The sequence below is a fragment of the Hipposideros armiger genome, unplaced genomic scaffold (assembly GCF_001890085.2).
Source record: "Hipposideros armiger isolate ML-2016 unplaced genomic scaffold, ASM189008v1 scaffold_402, whole genome shotgun sequence".
NCBI classification, from domain to species: Eukaryota; Metazoa; Chordata; class Mammalia; order Chiroptera; family Hipposideridae; genus Hipposideros; species Hipposideros armiger.
In genome coordinates this window covers 131,022-149,456 of record NW_017731752.1, presented here as the reverse complement: position 1 = coordinate 149,456, position 18,435 = coordinate 131,022, and the positions used below count along the sequence as shown (strand labels likewise).

The window sequence follows — 18,435 nt, the reverse complement described above, 5'->3', positions numbered from 1 at the left end:
AATACTTAAGACAACCACATATGATTCCATCTTATCACCTTGGCTATCTAAACCTGTGAATATAGAGTATAGATATGCAACAAAGCAGGATAGAATACAACATCATATTTAACATGAGATGGCAGTCTACCACTATCAGTGTCCCACCAAAATAATGATATGCAACTATGAATCATTATCTAAATGACTAAAAAAGTACTATATCAATATGGATTTGTGGGCAATCCACTTCTATAGATTGGTTGTTGAGCACTTACTATGTGTGAGGAGGAACTGTACCTAGAAAATAACTATTTAAAGGAGTGATACATAAAAAATTTTCAAGTATTTATTACTAAAATTAATGTGATGTCTGGATTATTTTGACAAAGACAAAGTATTGCCAAAGTTTATTTTTATAAGAACATTTTAAGTTTCTCTAAATTAGGGTGAACAAAGTCAAATGCAGAGAAAGATGATAGGTAAAGCTTTTTAGAAAATTGGCCAATTAGAAAAGGTTAAATATAATTTCATTACTTCATAAGTGAATTCTCCCTATCAAGATTCTCTGTAACTGCAGTAGTTTTAGCAATACTTTAAATATCTGTTTTCAAAAGATAGATTGTTATTCCTTTTCCTAACTATTGTTCTTTAAATCTGAAAACTATTAATACATATTTTATTCTGGATCTAAAAAGCTATAAAATTTCACCAATAAAAATGACCTGCTCTACAAATATGTTTGTTGATATGAGTACACTGCCTAAATGCCTGAAAATCCAAAAGAATAATAAGATATAACCATACCTGGAAAACCCAATACTGTTTTAGGATCTTTCTGTCAAATAATATGAATTAATAACTAAGTAGAAATGAAAACAGTAATTCTCATTTTTGTTGGATATTATCATAGTTCATATAACTTTATCAATATAATGGCTAAATTACTGTTTAATTGTCACCTGACCATGTTTTATTTGACTAGGCCAGATGTTAACTTGTGGAAATTTGTGCTGTAAATTAAGACTGATAATTGTATTTTAACCAGAGATTACAATGATAAGTCTTACCACTATGCCTGCATTTTTTATTGCCAGTGGAAGTCCTAAAAGGCCAGTTCCAATGTTTCCTTTAAGAAGATGCATAAGAGTTTGTACAAATCTGAAAAGTAAACGTTGTAAGATTTAAACACTTTAGAACAAAAGCTATGACCATGGTTTTAGCATTAGAAGAGAACTGAAAATTAATCTAGGCAAGGAATCAAATAACAGTTCCATTCAACCAGAAGTTAAATAGGCCAGAAGTCATATTTAGTTAAAGTCCCATCTTTGCCACTTAAAAGTGGAATACACAGGGTTATTATGGAGATTAAATGAGGTACTTAAGTAAAAGTATTTTTGTACATCTTAAAGTATAAAAAAAGGTAATTTTCTCACAAGATTTTTTGCTGCTATAATATTCAGAACATGGCTGAAGATTATGGCTAGGCTGATAAGACAGGAAAATTTATTGACACTGCATGTAATCATGGTACTAAAAATATTTGATCTGTGATTTATGATCAACCTAAGAGGAAGTTAATTAAAAGAAAAAAATACACATTTTAAAACTATGTGTATTATCAGGCAATATTAATTAACTTCTGAAGATCATGAACTCCCTAAGGGATTTCACCTGTTTCCAAGAGACATTTGAAGGAGGTCTCTTGACAAAGAAGAAATAAATGAAAGGAGAAAGAACAGCACACATTTTAAACTTATGAAACAAAAATGCTTGCTTAAAATTTTTTTTCAGTTTATGCTATTCTTTTATGATCAATTAAAATTTGATTTTGCTTAAGCATTAAATTACTATTAGAATAAGAACTTATTTAAATCTGTTAATGATGACAAAATAAAAAAGGTTTAAAGAAGTTCCACTGCTTTCCTAGCATCATGACTTTGTTCCTTACCATTCATTCACTCAGCATAAAGGATTTGCTACCTAACTCCCACAGTCGAACTTCTAACCGTTTCAGAAGCCACTTCTTTCAAAATTTCTATTCCTGTCTATCAGATCTCCCTTCAAGAATCACAGCATTTGATAGATATCATCGCTGTAGTAATTCCTATACACTGCTCTGTAATTTAGATGCATTTCTTCTTTCTCAAATAGACTATAAACACCGTGAGGGTGGGGACTATGTTTTATTCATCTTTGTGCCTTCTGTAGTATCTAGTAAAGTGCCTTGCCAATAAAAGATGATTACAAAGTAGTATATACTGAATAAAAGGAGACATATAAACTGTGACACTTACGAAATACCCTCTTGATCAAGTTGGTAATGCTTCTGAACAGGCAGAAGTTCCTGCTCATGTTCTTCATCTGATGTCCCATCAAAATTCTGCTCATTTATTAAGGGCCTCATCACATCCATATCTTTAAAAGGAAAAACATAGTATTTCACTATCATTTTAAAAATCGGGTTAAAGCTGGTATAGGTGAATTTTTTTAAGTAGGACATACCACTTGTAGTCTATCTTTACTACTTCCCCCCTAAATTAATTCACATTACTTACTACCCTAAGTATTAGTATATATTTAAAAATAAACAACTAGGGCCAGCTGAGTGGCGCAATGGTTAAGAACTGGCTTGGGACGCCAGAGGGCCCCGGTTCAGATCCCACATATGAGGGCCAGTGACACTGCCCTCCACAGCTAAGATGCTGAACAACGGCTCAACCTGGCCTGAGTCGCCGGCGACGGCGTAGGCTGCAGCCCCTGTGGCAGTGGGTTGCCATGGGCTACCGTATGTAGCCAGCAGCCAGCAGCCAGCGTGAGCGGCCAGCAGCCGCAGGGAGCAGCCATCCAGAAGCTGGCGACTGATCTGCCTCGCCTGGGAAGAGCGCAATGATGGTGCCAACTTGGGCCAGTGAAGCAACGTCCTCCCAACTAGACTGAAGAACAAAATGACAGCAACTTGTCTGTTGCCCTTCCCCCAAATCCCCAGCACTGTTCCCATCCCCCCAATTCCCCAATAAAAAAATAAATAAATAAAATAAAAAATAAATAAACAACTAGACTTATTTTCTGGATATTTTGTTTGGCCTAAACAATGTAAAGTGAAAAGCATAAGTATTCAATGCAAACATTTCTGCTTTGCCTACATGAGTTTACAGTACATTTTCATAAAATTATGGGATGAGAAATATGAATAATCAAATGAATTTTCATCTCATTAGCTTCAAATCATACTATATACATATTTTTAAATACCTCAGGAAAATTATAAAACCATTCTAATTTTTAAATTTTTAGTATCAAAATCTACTCTAATATCTAGAAATTTTTAGCATGATTTTTCTTTCAGGGAGAAACACACCAGTCATCATCGTCTCTCTTGTTATAGTGAAATTCATTAAATTCAAATTTATTGAGATGACTGATATGCATTAGGTAAAGTCTGAAGTACAAGAATATTTTTTGAATATTCACATTACAGTTATCAAATTCAGATAATTTAATATTGATGCAATACTTTTATTTCATCTACATTCCATATTCCAATTTCATCAGTTGTTCCAACACAGTTCTCTAAGCAATCATTTTTTTTCAGCACAGCAATGTACTGCATTTAGCTGAATTATTCTACTGGTTACCCTTGCTATTATATCTTTTATGATGCCCTTAATCTTTTTCTTAATATTTTACTCTCTTCTTTGTCAGTTTTAAATGGTATCCATGAACCACCCATCACCGATACAATTAATGGTCTTATTCCACTTTTGCCTTTTCTCTGTCTCTTTTTCCCTCATTTTTTTTTAGTTGTATTCTTTCTACTTTGGCAATATATATGATGCTTTACATGCTGTTATTTCAATCATGTCCCCACCCATGTCTTAGACTTATCTGTACAATCATTATATTAAATGCTGGCTATGGGTCCTCTGCCATAGTTTCCTCAATCATCCCTAGGCTGGAAAGTTCATTCTCTTACAGAATGTGCATGGGAATGACCTGTAGGACTTGCTAAAGCACAGATTGATGTACTCCACCCCAAAGCTTCTGATTCAGCAGGTCTGGGGTGGGCCTGAGAAAATACACATTTCTAACAAGTTCCCGGGTGATTCTGATGTTGCTGGTCTGCGGACCACACTTTGAGAAACACTGCTCTAGTCAATTCCTCAGGAAGGGCTCATGGGCACAGTATTCTCTGAGAGTTTTTGTATGTTTTAATCCATTTTTCTATAACCTTGATATGAAGAACAACTAGATATATCATCCTTGGCTCACACTTCCTATTCTTGAGTTTCTTGAAAATGAATGCTTCTGCACTCTTGTCTTACTTTGTATGCTACTCTCGAGCAGTCTGATGCCAGACTGATTTTCTCAGCCATTGTAATTTGTTCTTTTTGCTCGAGGTCCTGGAGATTGTCGCTCTGTCTTTAAAGTCTAATGGTTTTATTATGATATGTTTTAGGGTTGAGTGCTCTGTGTTAATTTTCCCAGAGACACAGTGGGCCTTTTTGATGTGTAGATTTAGATTTTCTGTTATTTATGGAAATTTTTCTTGGATTATAGCTTTAAGTAGCTGAAGCAAATAATTCAAATATTTTTTCTCCTTTAGAGATTCCAATTACATGTTGAATCTTCTTTGCCTGTCTTCCATTTAAAACAGTTTCTCTCTGACCCTTTTGATGTTTTTTTTTTTACCTCATTTAAATTCTTCTTTGAAATTCAACGACTCTATTAAATTTTCATTTGAAGATATTCTCTCTTGGACACCTGTATTTATGATTTTTCCTATTGCTAGGCATTTCATGGATAGTGATCCTAGTTTGAGAGAATTCCCCTCCATCAGCTTCAGTTTATTTAATGGATGATGTTGAGTTATTAGGGGCTATATGGAGTAAATGGCATGTCTTCTGGCTCCCTTTCATTTCTGCAGGGTCTTCAATCCCTCCCCCCATTACTTTCTTCTTAACACTTCCAGGTATCTGCTCTTTTTATCTCCTCCTCCAGAAGCAATGTTTTGCCAAGGCTACCCCCTCTGTTCTTGCTAATGTTCAGATTCTTTCCCTGTTTCCCTGTACTCAGTGCTCTGAATTACAACTTCCAGACCTGACCTCTGTTTAGACATTGGATTGTAAAGGTGCATTTTGCGTGTCTGCACTCTCTACTAAGTGACAGGAATGATGTCTGACTTGTCTACTAGTGTATCCTCAGTATTTGAAACATGGTAGATGCTCAACAAATGAATAAATGCATAAAAGAAAAAGCAGCATGTTAAGGAGAAAATATGAGTTCAACTTTTAAATCATGTAATTTGAGATTATACTGAATGAGCAGTTAGAAAAAGGGTCTAGAGCGAAAGAAAGAATTCTGAGCTAAAGATAAAGATTTGAGAATTACATCAGAATGTTGGTGACAAATAACTAGGGCCAAAAGGCAAGATGAGGTTGTTCAGAGATTGTATGGAGAACAACAGAGCTGAAGACAGAACACTAGGGATCCAGTAATATTTTAAATTCAAGAAAAAAGCTGGCAAACATAACTGAAAAGAAATGATCAAAGCCACCATTGAGTTTGGTACAACAGACATCTGAAATTGTAAGCAGAAGGTTAAAGTTTTCAAATCAGTATTGCCAAGAACCACAATCCGTTTCCTGTGAGCAGCTTGGAGCTCATGCTCAAGGAAGGCAGCGCCCATCAGCACCACCATGTCCTTCCCTTGGGTATTTCCCAGTCATGTCACTGCTGCCTCTCTGACCTCATCTCCTACTACTCTTCCCCTTGGTCAGTCCTCTGAGTGCTCACTCCCTGTCAGAGAGACATGGGGTTAAAGAACTAGTGTTCATCTTCTCTCCTGGAACCTCTCCATTGTAGAAAACCAGAAAGATATGTATATGGAAGTGGTTGGCAGGACGTTATTGACTGAATGTTTCTGTCTCCCCCAAATTCATACATTGAAATGCTGCACCCTAATGTGACAGTATTAGGAGGTGAGGCCTTTGTGAGGTAATTAGGTTAAGATAAAGTCATGAAGGTGGAGCCCAATGATACAATGATAGGATTAGTGTTCTTACAAGAAAAGGAAGAGTATAGAGCTCTATCCATCACATGAGGACACAGCAAGAAGATAGCCATGTGTAAACCAGGGAGAAGGCTCTCACCAGGAATTGAATCAGCTGGCATTTGATCTTGGACTTCCCCACCTTCAGTACTGTGAGGAATAAATGTTTGCTGTTTAAGCCACTCAATTTATAGTAGCTTGTTAAAGAGCCGGAGATGAATAAGACACAGGAGTTGCTTTTCCTGGCACACCAGATTCTGATGCCTTACCTTCTGATTTGCTAGTGAGGAGGGTGTCAAGGATTAAGGTGGCTTTTCCGCACATCAGCTTTGCAGGCAGAGCACACTACAGGAGCTGGTACAGAGGCATAAGTCCTCCCGGTACAAACTGAACTGGTTTCTGGCCCTTCTCAAGGGCCTCTATTAAAGGACTGTCATCACCTCTCACCAATATCTACTGACAATAGCCCCACCTCACAGAAGGGCTATGCCTCCTGATTGAATATGTTCAATAAAAGAGGTTGCCATCATTTTCAATTCAGTCTCACAAGTATTAATGGAGGCCCAATATGTGTCCGGTGCTATTAGATGTTGGGAATAAAGCAATTACTGAAACTAACAAAAATTACTGTCCTCATGGAGCTTAAATTCTAGCAGGGAAGAGAGACAACAAAAGAGGTAAGTAAAATAGAGAGTGTGTTAGTGTTAAGTTCTAAGAAAAAAATACAGAATGGGAGGGATAGCCTGTAATTTTAGATAGGATGGCCAAAGTAGGCCTCAACTGAGAAAGTGGATTTTAAAGGCCTGAAAGAGGGGTAAGAGCGAACAATGTGGCTATCTTCGGAAGAGCAATCAGGCAGAGGGAACGGCAAAGGCAAAGGTTCTGAGGATGCAGCGAGCCTGGTGGTTTTAAGTAGGAAGGAGGCCAGAGTGGCTAGAGAGGAGTGAGCAAGGGGAGGGCAGTAGGAGAGGAGATCAGAGTAACAGAGGACAGATGGCATACAGCTTTGTGGACTATTCCTTGGGACATTAAAGCCACTAGAGCAGTGATGACTGATAGAAATATACCGTGAGCCACAAAGGTTAATTTAAAATTTTCTTGTAACCACACTTTTTTTAAGATAGAAAAAAAGCAACTTGTGGAGTTAATATTTTATGTAACCCAATATATCTAAAATATTATCATTTCAACATGTAATCAACATCAAAGATTATTAAGATATTGTATTTTACATTCTATATTTCATACTCAGTCTTGGAAATCCAATGTCTATTTTACACTTACAGCATATTTTAATTTGGACAAACCACATTTCAAATGCACATATGGGTAAAGTCTACCATACTAGGCAGCATAGCAGCAGAGAGTTTTGTGCAGAGGCATGACATGATCTGATTTATATTTTAACCAGGATTCCTCTGGGCCTATCTCTTCATGTGTAAAATGAGAGTAATAACTTCTGCCTCACAATGGTTTTGTGATAATGAAATGAGATAATGTATATAAAGAATAGAGCCTAGCCTTTGGCACAAAGTAATCAATAACTACTAGTGTTCTTCCCCTTCCTATATAATGATACATTAGAAGTAAATTATGTTGCATAGGATTTTTACATGTAAATCTTTGACAAGAAATTAATTTACTACTAATAATGAATAATTCTGAGCATTTATGAGCTACAAACTGTGCTATAACACTAAGTATGCAAAGACAAGCAAAATATGTTATGCCATCCAGAAGGAAATAGAGACTAGTGGAAGAGAAAAATGCTTAAAAACCTAACATGATTAAAGCTTTAAAGTGTAAAATATATGAAATAAAATCAGAACACTCACATAAAGTAATTAAAAATCACAAAATCCAATTTCCATTACACCAAAGTCTATTATTTGACATGTCTTGCTGTAATTTTTGACCGAGCATTGAATTGGGAAGTTCTGAAAAATGCTATGTGATTACTAAAGGTAAGAATTAACAATACTTTGTAAAACACTATTAAGCAATGGATATCAAACTACCTACACCTAATTTTTTCTATTTACAAATGGAAAAATCATAGATGAATAAACAATAGCTTCAGTCAATATTATACACCATAATTATACACCATATGTATACATTAATGGTGCATACAACTGGAACATTCTTAAATTAGGCAGTGCTTCTATGTTGTTTTATATTGCCCAATTATTTCAACCTCAATTTCCTAACCTACAATCAACCTAAATTTCCAGTTTTAGTCAGAAGAAAAATCACATTAATTTAGCAATATGTATTGAAATCTTGAAAATGTTTATCTTTTTCACCTAGTAATTCCACTTCTGACAAGCTACTATATAGAGAAAAGGATTTCTTCACAAAGACATTAATTGAAACATTATTTATGTTGAAAACTTGGAAACAACCTAAATGTGCAACAATTAGGAAATTGCTAAATTAACGGCAGCACATCTACTTTATAAAGTATTACATTAACATTAAAACATGGTTTTGAAGTCTCAGTAGAACGGAAAATAGTGTGTCCTATGCTAAAAAAAGTCTGGATAATCACAGTATGAGTGCAATGATGTTTTACAGTTAAATAAAAATGAAAGAAAGAAAATATATCAAAATGTTAATAAGTTAACAAGGATATAGATGGACAATGGGATCCTGAGTACCTTTTTCTGGAAAATGTGAAAAATAAGAAAGTAATAAACTTACATGGCTTTTATAATAATAAAATAAAGGAAATCATTTACTCATATTTTGGCAATGGACAAACTAAAAGGAAAGTAAAACTAGTTTCTTCTTTTAAAATAACATGATATTGCCACCAAACTCTATAAACTACTATCTATATAAGATTTTCTGAGGTGGAGAAAATATTCACAGCAAGAAACCTTCCAGAAGTCCCCAAAGCCTGTGAAATGAAATGCAGGCCTTAAGCTATTTATAAAGCGTAAGGAAACCCGTGTCTTAACATTGCTACCCGTGCTTTCCAAATAGACACACAACTTTTTAAATTCTCTTTAAAATGAAATATTTGGTCATTGTAGAAAATCAGGAAATATATAGAAAAGCAAAATTTTTAAAATGAAAATTGCTTCATCCCACAGAAATTACCACTGGTAACATTTTATAATATAAACACATACTCCTGTATGTTCTCCTTTAGTCCCATGGCGTTAAATGCTATCTATATGCTGATGACTTCTGAATTTATATCTCCAGACGAGACCTCTCACTAACTTTAGATATAATCCAATTTTCTACTCAACATCTGCACTTTCATATCTAACACACATATATATATAAGCTCCATGAGAGCAGGAAGCTTGATCTGTTTTGATCACCGATGTGTCCTATGTGCCTAAAACAGTGCCTGGCACATAAGTGCAGCTCAATAAATGTGTGTTGAATTAATGAATGAACATAACTTTTAAAAAATTAAAATAATCTAGAAACTTTTTCAGTTAATAAAAATGTATGTAGTGAATACCTTCCCATATTACTTTTAATGGCTAGTCAGTAGATGCCTATATGGCCATATCACAATTTACCTAAAGAATTTTCTTTAGCTAGACATTTAGATAGTTACCAGCTTTTCTCTATTATAAATAAGGTAATGACCACCTCTTGATATAAGCGTTTGTTACATGACTTGTTTTCTTGAGATCTATTTCTAGAAGTAGAATTACTGGGCCAAAGGAGATGTGCATTTTTAAGGATAAATACATATTATATTGCTCTTACCAGCAATGCATGAGAATGCACATTTCCCCACATCCTCAATAGGTGGGTTATTAATGAATTTAAAACAGTCCGATAAACCTGAGTTCATATCTGGGCTCTGACATTAATGAGCTTAAATTACTGTATCTATAAAAGAGGGATAAAAATAGCATCTACCTCACCCCACTGTTGTGAGGATTAAAGGAGACAATGCACATGTAAAGCACTTACTTGGCATACTATGTGACCCACAGTAAACATTCAATAAAATGCTGAGTTTATGTGTACCATTATTATGACTTGAAAGAGACCAAACTGAAGTGCCCTGCACATTAATACAGGAATACCAACCAATTAGTTACCATAATAAATTATTTCTTTATAGCTTGGGGTGGCTGGTTAGCTCTGTTGGATAGAATGTAGGCTCATAATACCAAGGTTGCCGGTTCAATCCCCACATGGGCCAGGGAGCTGCGCCCCTCACAACTAGGTTGAAAACAACTACTTGACTTGGAGCTGACAGGTCCTGGAAAAACACAGTGTTCCCCAATAAAATTTCAAAAAAAAAAAATTAAAGTTCAACTTCTTTTTTAATCTTTTAGCATCAAATTTAAAATATTCCTAAAATATAATGCATATAACTGGGGGGAACAATAACATTACTACGCTGATCCTTACTTTTGTTTTCCTTTTGACAACGGGGGAAACCATAAAGAATGTTGAGATTCCCTGGCTTGCCTTTGATATACACATGCAGAGCACCACACCCCCAACACACACTGAGAAAGGAAAGGGTGTCTTTAAGCTGCTGCTCCAACTGGATCAGTCAGTCACCCAGGGAACACAGCAAATGCCTAACCAAGGCCTTCCATAGAGCTAGCCACGTATACTTTCAAACAGTTCCAATTAAAACGATAAATGATTACAGAAGGTAGTGCCTGTTCTTTCTACATCCTGATAAAAATGTAAACTGATCACTGCGTCCAGGCCCCTTCCCACAATTCCAGACTCCAGGTGCCCGACATCCCTATGTTACCTGTATATTTCCCCCACCTGATGTAAAACTGTTACTCCTTGAATGTACGTAACTAGCTAAAACTGCTGATGCACAACTACATTCTTCTTTGTCCTCCTACCTATGTAAACATCCCCGCATTGGCCTAAAGTTAGAGCCCCATGTCAATGCTTCTTGGAACTCTCAGGCACTATCCTCAGATGGGCCCAAATAAAAATCTCTTCTCTTAAATCCCCAAAGGTTCATGTCCTCTCTGCCTTGAGCGCGCGCGCGCGCGCACACACACACGCCTATTTTGACACTCTTTGTAGACGCTGATATTCGAGGTCAGTCACCTCCCAAGTCTCAGCTCATCCCAAATGTCCCAGGGAAGGAGGTATGCTTTACTGGGTTTTAAATTCAAACTTGTGCCAGACCCACACTATTAAAAGCCTTGACAAATAAAAAAAATAAATAAAAATAAAAAACAAGAAATAAAAACAAAAAACAATAACAAGAAAAACACCCGACGTCTCTCCCTGTCTAGAGACAAGAAACTTGAACTCGGATTAGGCCGGACCACCCGCGTGGGGCGGGGTCGGCCGCGGTCCCGGCGCCCGCACTCGCCTCCGGGGCCAAGGCCAAGCGCAGGCCGGGGAGCCTCGGGGACTCCCACGGACGCACAGCCCCGCGCCACGTCGGCCCGCGCCCCTTCCCGCACACAGCGCCCACCTAGCTCCTCGCGTCCCGCCGCCTCGGCCGCCGCCGGCGCCGCCGCTTCCATCTCTCGGGGGTCTCCAGGACGCCGCCGCCCCGCTGAGCGCTCTCCCGCCGCTGCGTGGCCCGCGTCAGACTGAAGCCGCCCCAGCCGAGCCGCCCAGCGCCGGCGCCCGCCTACGGCCCGGACACACCCCCCCGCCCCGCGCGACGAGGAGCATGCGCACTGGGGCGGCCCGGCCCAGCCGAGGCGCGGAGGTGCGAGCTGCCCTGCTGGGGCTGGGAGGGCGCTGTCCGTGAAAGGCGCTAGGGGTAGCCGACCCGGGGGAGGAGAAGCCAGGCTGGAGAAGAGGCAGGATAACCGGAGAGAAGGAGCGCCTTGGAGGTCCCTGGGAATGGGAGCTCAGAGCAGGCGGAGACCCAGGCCTATAGCTCCCTGGGGGGGGGGGGGGGGGGGGGGAGGGTGTTTAAATTAAAGATGACACCTAACTTAAATTTGAGGAGCTCATCTTTAGCATTCTGTAATATAAGGCACCTTGGAGAATGAAAAACAGGAAGGGATTTGCCTCTATATTGAAGTTCTGACTAATCCTAGGTTATCCGTCTCTCTATGGCCCTATTTAGAGACATAGGATGCACTTAGGTAGAATTTCATTTTAGTCAGTTTCACTTTAAGGGTTTTTTTCAATGCCCTTCAAAGATATTTGACGTCAACCGCAGTGCTGAAAGGAAATAAAAGTTAAGAGTAATTACACTGATGTGGTGTCAGATATTAAGCACTATACATGCACTGTCTTATTTAATTCTGATGACAAACCTGTGAGATAATTCTGATGTTTATATCCATTTTATAGGTGAGGGAATTAAGGCACACAGAGCTAAATAACTTGTCCAAGGATAATAAACTATTAAAAGGCAACGATGGATTCTATCTGCAACCAGAGCTGAGGCTCTCAGGTGGGTGCCAATAGACATTTGATGAAGCAAGCTTTTGGATTGAAAGGAAAATTATTTTAATTTTAAAATTCCTTTCATGTTTTCATTTCATAGTTTTTTAAAGTCAGGACACCAGGCAACATTTTTTCTTTTTGTTGGTTCCATTTCAGTGGGTTCTTCATAGGAAAGTTGTGGGGGTTTTTGGGGAGCCGGGGGTGTCTAATTTCTAGGATCACTGATGTAACTACATGGTAATGGTGTTAAATATTTAAAATTCCAAAATTAAAAAGGTACACAGTTACATAATATCTATATCCTCCCTCCTGTTGCACCCTTTGTAAACTTCATTAGTGGTAATGATAGTTTGCCAAAACACTTCGTTTTCCTTTAGATCAACCCCAATCACCACACACACACACACACACACACACACACACACACGCACACGCACATGCAAACATTATTTAAAATGTTCCTGACATGTAAGAATGCTGTAGGGGAAATAGAGAAAAAATAACTCTATCCTGGATTATAACTAGAGGAATATTCCCTTAGGGTGGAGCGCCTGGTTAGAGATCAGTGGGAGAGAAGATAAGCATCAGACAGGTAATTCTCCATAAAACCACTCATTGTAATGAGAACATTTGGAACAGTGTTCCTCTTGAAAGAGGAGCATTATACTTCAGGTGTTAAAAGGGATCAAAAGTCATTGTCCTCCAATCTCAGCATTAGGCAAAGCAGATCTGGCAGCCTAGAAGGAAAAAAGGCCTGACCTGTAATGGAGGCCTGGGATTGTTTAGACAAGCCTGGGCTGAGGCAGGCAGCCAGGCGGTGTCTTCACAGAATGAGGTGGAGATAAGCCAAGTGATAGGGATGATCATAAGATTCAAGAGAATTATGGTTTTCATATATCACTGCTTGAGAAGATATTTGCTATGACTTCTGCTCCAGGTCTTATAAATTGGAGGGGGTATAGAGAAAAGCTGTATCAGAATAGAGATATAAACAATCTGACCATTTGAACCCTCGTAATTTCTTTCCTTTCCTCACTTTAACTTCCTAGATTATATCTTCATTACTCCCTTCTTTGTAACCATTGCACTTGGTTCATATCTGTGTTATAACACGTCTCCCCTTGTATTACAATTATTTCCTTCTTTGGGTCTTATGCTATATGGTGAGTCCCTGCAGGAAAGAAGCTATATCTTTGTCTTAACAGAATCTGGTAGAATGTCCTGCATGAACTGTTACTTAATAAATAGGTGTTCATGTTTTTTTATTATTGTTGCCCTGTAGGTGATGAACACACAATGTGATATATAGATGATGTATTACAGAATTGTACACCTGAAATCTATGTAACTTTAGTAACAGTTGTCAGTCCAATAAACTTTTATTAAAATAAACAAATAAATAGATGTTCAAATTGTTACATATAACTTTATAGATACATGAAAGGAAATGTTGACCCTTGAACAATGTGGTGGTTAGGGGCACAGACCCATTTCCATACAGTCGAAAATCCACGTATAACTTTTGACTGCTTGGAAACTGAACTATTAATAGCCTACTGTTGACCAGAATTCTTACCAATAATATAACCAGTTGGTTAACATATATGTTGTATGTTATATGTATTATATACTGTATCCTTACAATAAAGTAAGCTATAGAAAAGAAAATGTTATTAAGAAAATCATAGGAAGAGAAAATAAATTTATAGCACTGTACTGTATTTATCGATATGGTAAGTTTACATCATCTGTTTACAAGAAGAATTTTGTCTGTCAGTATCTACATCAATATTCTTATATAAACACTGTAGATGTTATACATATTATTAACACTAGACATCAAATCTGAAAAGATAATGTGAAAAAGAAATTCATATTTATTTGCAGGTATAATAATTCATGCATTGATAATGAAAAAGCAGCAATATGATTGCTTTCTGGTAGCCTAGTGTAATTGATACAACTGATTCATAGTAATAGTAACCTAGCCTATACACTAATGAATGAATCATAAAATTTTTATGGCATACAGTATTGCAGTCATAATCATAATACAGTATTGGAAACATTGTTACATTTTTAAAAAACACTTACCGGGCCGGCCGAGTGGCGTGATGATTAAGAGCTGGCTTGGGATGCCAGAGGGCCCTGGTTCAGATCCCACATATGAGGGTCAGTGACACTGCCCTCTACAGCTAAGATGCTGAACAACAGCTCTTCCTGGAGCTGGGCTACTGCGTGTAGCCAGCAGCCAGCGTGAGCGGCCAACAGCCACAGTGTGCAGCCGTCCAGAAGCTGGCGACTGATCTGCCTCGCCCGGGAAGAGCGCAGTGATGGTGCCAACTTGGGCCAGTGAAGCAACGTCCTCCACAACTAGACTAAAGAACAAAAAGACCAGCAACTTGTCTGTTCCCCTTCCCCCAATTCCCCAATAAAAATCTTTAAAACAAAACAAAACACTTACCTGTGATGATAGGCTGATACATAGTTTCTCCAATTACTAGAGAGAGAGAGGCATACTGTACAGTAATGTAATTCTTTGAAAGCAAAGTTATAAAACAGTAAGAAAATTAACACATTATTAATTTTATATAAAATATCATTCAACCTTATGCTTAGGTAAGGCTTGACTATGCACTTCCATACAATTCTTGCACACAATGAATACTTAGGTGATGATGATGACACAAAATGTCTCATACGGTTCTCTCTGTACAGTTATTAGATTTTCACTCAAGGACATTAAAACACACAACAGATGAGTTTATTAACTGTATGACATGACGATGATTTACTATTCGTTAAATGGAAGTGGATCATCATAGGGGTCTTCATCCTCATCTTCACGGTGAGTAGGCTGAGGAGGAGGAAGAGAAGGGGTTGGTCTTGCTGTCTCAGAGGTGACAGAGCTGGCCGAGCTGGCAGAAGTGGAAGGGGACGCATGCACACTCAGTGTGACTTTATTGGAAATACATTGTCATTTCTGTCCAACTTTTTGCTTTTTCATTTCTTTAAAAATATTTCCATACAGTACCAATCCTTCTCCCACCACTTGCTACAGTGTCAGTTCCCATATCATACAAGGGTCAATGTCATAAAAATAGTGAAAAAAAAAACCAGTCTTGAATAATCAGAGTGCTTTTGCCAGGCTGTCTAATGTTAGTTTACAAGCACTGCTTCTTCTATGTCTTCCTCATCCTCTGGCAGAGGTTCAGAAGCACTCATCTACACAAGTCGTCTTCTGTGAATTTCTCTGGTGGGGTCTATTAGCTCTTGAATTTCTCCAAATCCATGTCTTGAAACCCGTCACTCCTCCCCCACCTTTTTTTCATATCCATAATCTCTTCTGTGATTTCCTTGATTGGCTCTGTTGTAAATCTTGTGAAGTCATGCACACCATCTGGATAAAGTTTTCTCAAGCAGGAATTTACTGTTTGCAACTTGATGGCTTTCACGGCTTTTTCTATAACAATGATGGCATCTTTGTTGGTGTAATCCTTCCAGACGTTCATTATGTTCTCTCTATCAGGGTTCTCTTTCATTGCATTGACAATTGTTTGCATAGAGTGCCACGTGTAATGAGCCTTAAAGGTCCTTATGGTCCCCTCATCTAGAGGCGGAATTAGAGACATGTTTGCGGGCAAGTAGACCATGTTGACGCCTTTGGTGTTGAACTCATGGGGTTCTGGGTGACCAGGAGTATTGTCCACTATCACAGGAACGTTTAAAGGCAGTCCCTTACTGGCAAGGTTCGTCCTAACTTGAGGGACAAAGCACTGATAGAAACAATCCAGAAAAAAAGGTTCTCATCCAGGTCTTCTTTTTGAAAGAAGACTGGCAGCTCGTATTTATCTTTTCCCTTTGAGGCTCGGGGGCTAGCAGCTTTATAGACAAAAGGCAGTCCTCATAATAAACCCAACTATTTGCACAAAATATTAGAGTTATCCTCTCCATTCTAGCCTTAAATTCTGATGCTCGCTTCTCTTCCTTACTAATAAATGTCCTTTGTGGCATTTTTTTTTCCCAGAGTAGGGCATTTTTGTCTGCGTTAAAATCCTATTTAGGCAGATATCCTTTCTCCTCAATGATTTTGTTAATGACATATGAGAATTCATCTGTTGCTGTTAGTCAGCAGAAGCTGCTTCTCTTGTTATCTTGACATTTTTAAAGCCAAACTTTTTCTAAAATTATCAGATCTTCTTTGCCGGCATTAAGTTCTCCAGCTTTAGTTCCTTCACCTTCCTTTTGCTTTAAGATGTCATATAATGAATTCGCTTTTTCTTGAATCATATTAGAATTTATAGGTATGTCTTTCTTATAGCAATCCTGCACACACATAAAAACTGCATTTTCAGTACAGCATAAAAAGATACTTTGCAAAAAGTGCAAGGTGCAGCTGCAGCAATGGCCTCATAAATTTCCTTTTCTCATTTTAAATGGTCCTTATCACTGGATTCATTTATCTTGAAGTGGCAGGCAACCTCAGACTTCAATCTATGTTACATATCAAACACTTCAACTTTTTCTTGTAATATCTTGACTTTCCTCTGCTTCTTGGGAGGATTTCCAGCATCACTAGTAGCACTTGGTATGGGTCCCATGATGTTATTCCAGGTTTGTGGTGTTGCACTAAAAACAATGAAAAATACACAAGAAACACAAGAGACAACTTTTTATGGCAATACTCAATTTACTGAAGAGACAAACTTCTCACATGGAGATGATTAGTATCACATGGCATTTTAATCAGATACAACACTTGAACCACCACGATAACAACAGGAAGTGGCTACAAAATTATTACAGTAGGACAGTATGCACTACAGTTAATTTTATGCAATTGTGAATTAATACTGCATCTTTAGGTTTGTTCGCATTTCTCTGGATTGCAGATAGCACCATGTGTGGTCTGTGGTTGTGTGCTTAAGTTTTGATAAATTTTAACTTGTTATAATAGATTTATATATATTTTATGGTAGCAAATGATAAAATAGACTAGTATCTACATATATTTTATTCATTCATAACATACCTAACTTTTTCTTAATGTTTTTGATACTTCTAGGCTACATGGTTCATCTGCAAGTTTTCACAAATCTCGAAAAAAGTGCCCAAGGTATTTATTGAGAAGATCTGCGAATAAGTGGAACTGTGTATTTCAGACCCATGTTGTTCAAGGGTCAACCGTACTATGGATGTGCCAGGAAAAACACTATGTCCCTGATCGTGATCTTCAGCTTTGCCCTCTGGATCTGCTTACCCTCCTTTCCATCTTGTTCTGGACCTCAGGGGGATTATCCTGTGTAGAGTGCTTTAGTGGGCTTCCGTGAGCTTTGGCTTCAATTAGGCTTGACAGTTGGAAGTAGTGGAAGGAGATCACGGACAGAGGTGAAATAGGTCAGGAATCCATTCCTCTGGCACTGTCTTTACTGAGCCATCACAGGTTGGCTGCATCCGTCTATGAAAGTCACAGCTTCTGTCAGGCAGCCCTCTCTAGGGTTCCTGTAAACACTCCTTCCCATTGCCTGTCCAAGCCTAGCGGTAGGAATGTTCCTCCTTCCCGCTGCCTGCCTAGGGTCCTACATCATCACCCATTGATTGTCCTAAAACTCCGCCCATAACATTGTAAATAGTTCCTCTACCCGGCTCCCCTCAATTAGCACTTTGTATGAGTGTGTACGCCATCTGTTTCCTAGTGAGACCCTTATAAATGAACATACCTAATCTCATTTATTTCTCTAAAAACACTTCAAGTATTATCTCCATTCTACAAATGAAGAAACTGGGATTAAGAGAAGTTAAGCAATTTGCTCAAAATCCAATAGTAGAGTCAAGATGCAACCACACCGGTCTCCAGAAACATTTATTCAGGCAATGGGAAATGGCATCTCTATGCCAGAATGTTCTTACAACTTGGAATCCTATGGGCTTTCATTACCACCTCGATAATTTTGTTGAGGATGGTTATTGATACAGGCCAATAATTGTCAGGTAGGAGGACAACAGTTACTGAAGCAACTATTGCCTTG

The 18,435-nt window shown here is 38.1% G+C and overlaps 1 protein-coding gene across 1 annotated transcript in view; it reads right to left on the bottom strand.

Moving 5' to 3' along the window:
- The window catches only part of SLC36A4 (solute carrier family 36 member 4), a 43,961-nt gene extending 32,334 nt beyond the window's left edge, over positions 1 to 11,627 (bottom strand). Inside the window, exons 1-3 of the mRNA XM_019663736.1 lie at positions 11,472 to 11,627; positions 2,277 to 2,397; positions 1,050 to 1,140 (exon numbers count right to left, since the gene is read on the bottom strand). Coding sequence (XP_019519281.1) covers positions 1,050 to 1,140; positions 2,277 to 2,397; positions 11,472 to 11,523 — 264 coding nt within the window. The 5' untranslated portion in view covers positions 11,524 to 11,627. The remainder of the gene's footprint in view (positions 1 to 1,049; positions 1,141 to 2,276; positions 2,398 to 11,471) is intronic.
- Positions 11,628 to 18,435: the final 6,808 nt, after the last annotated feature.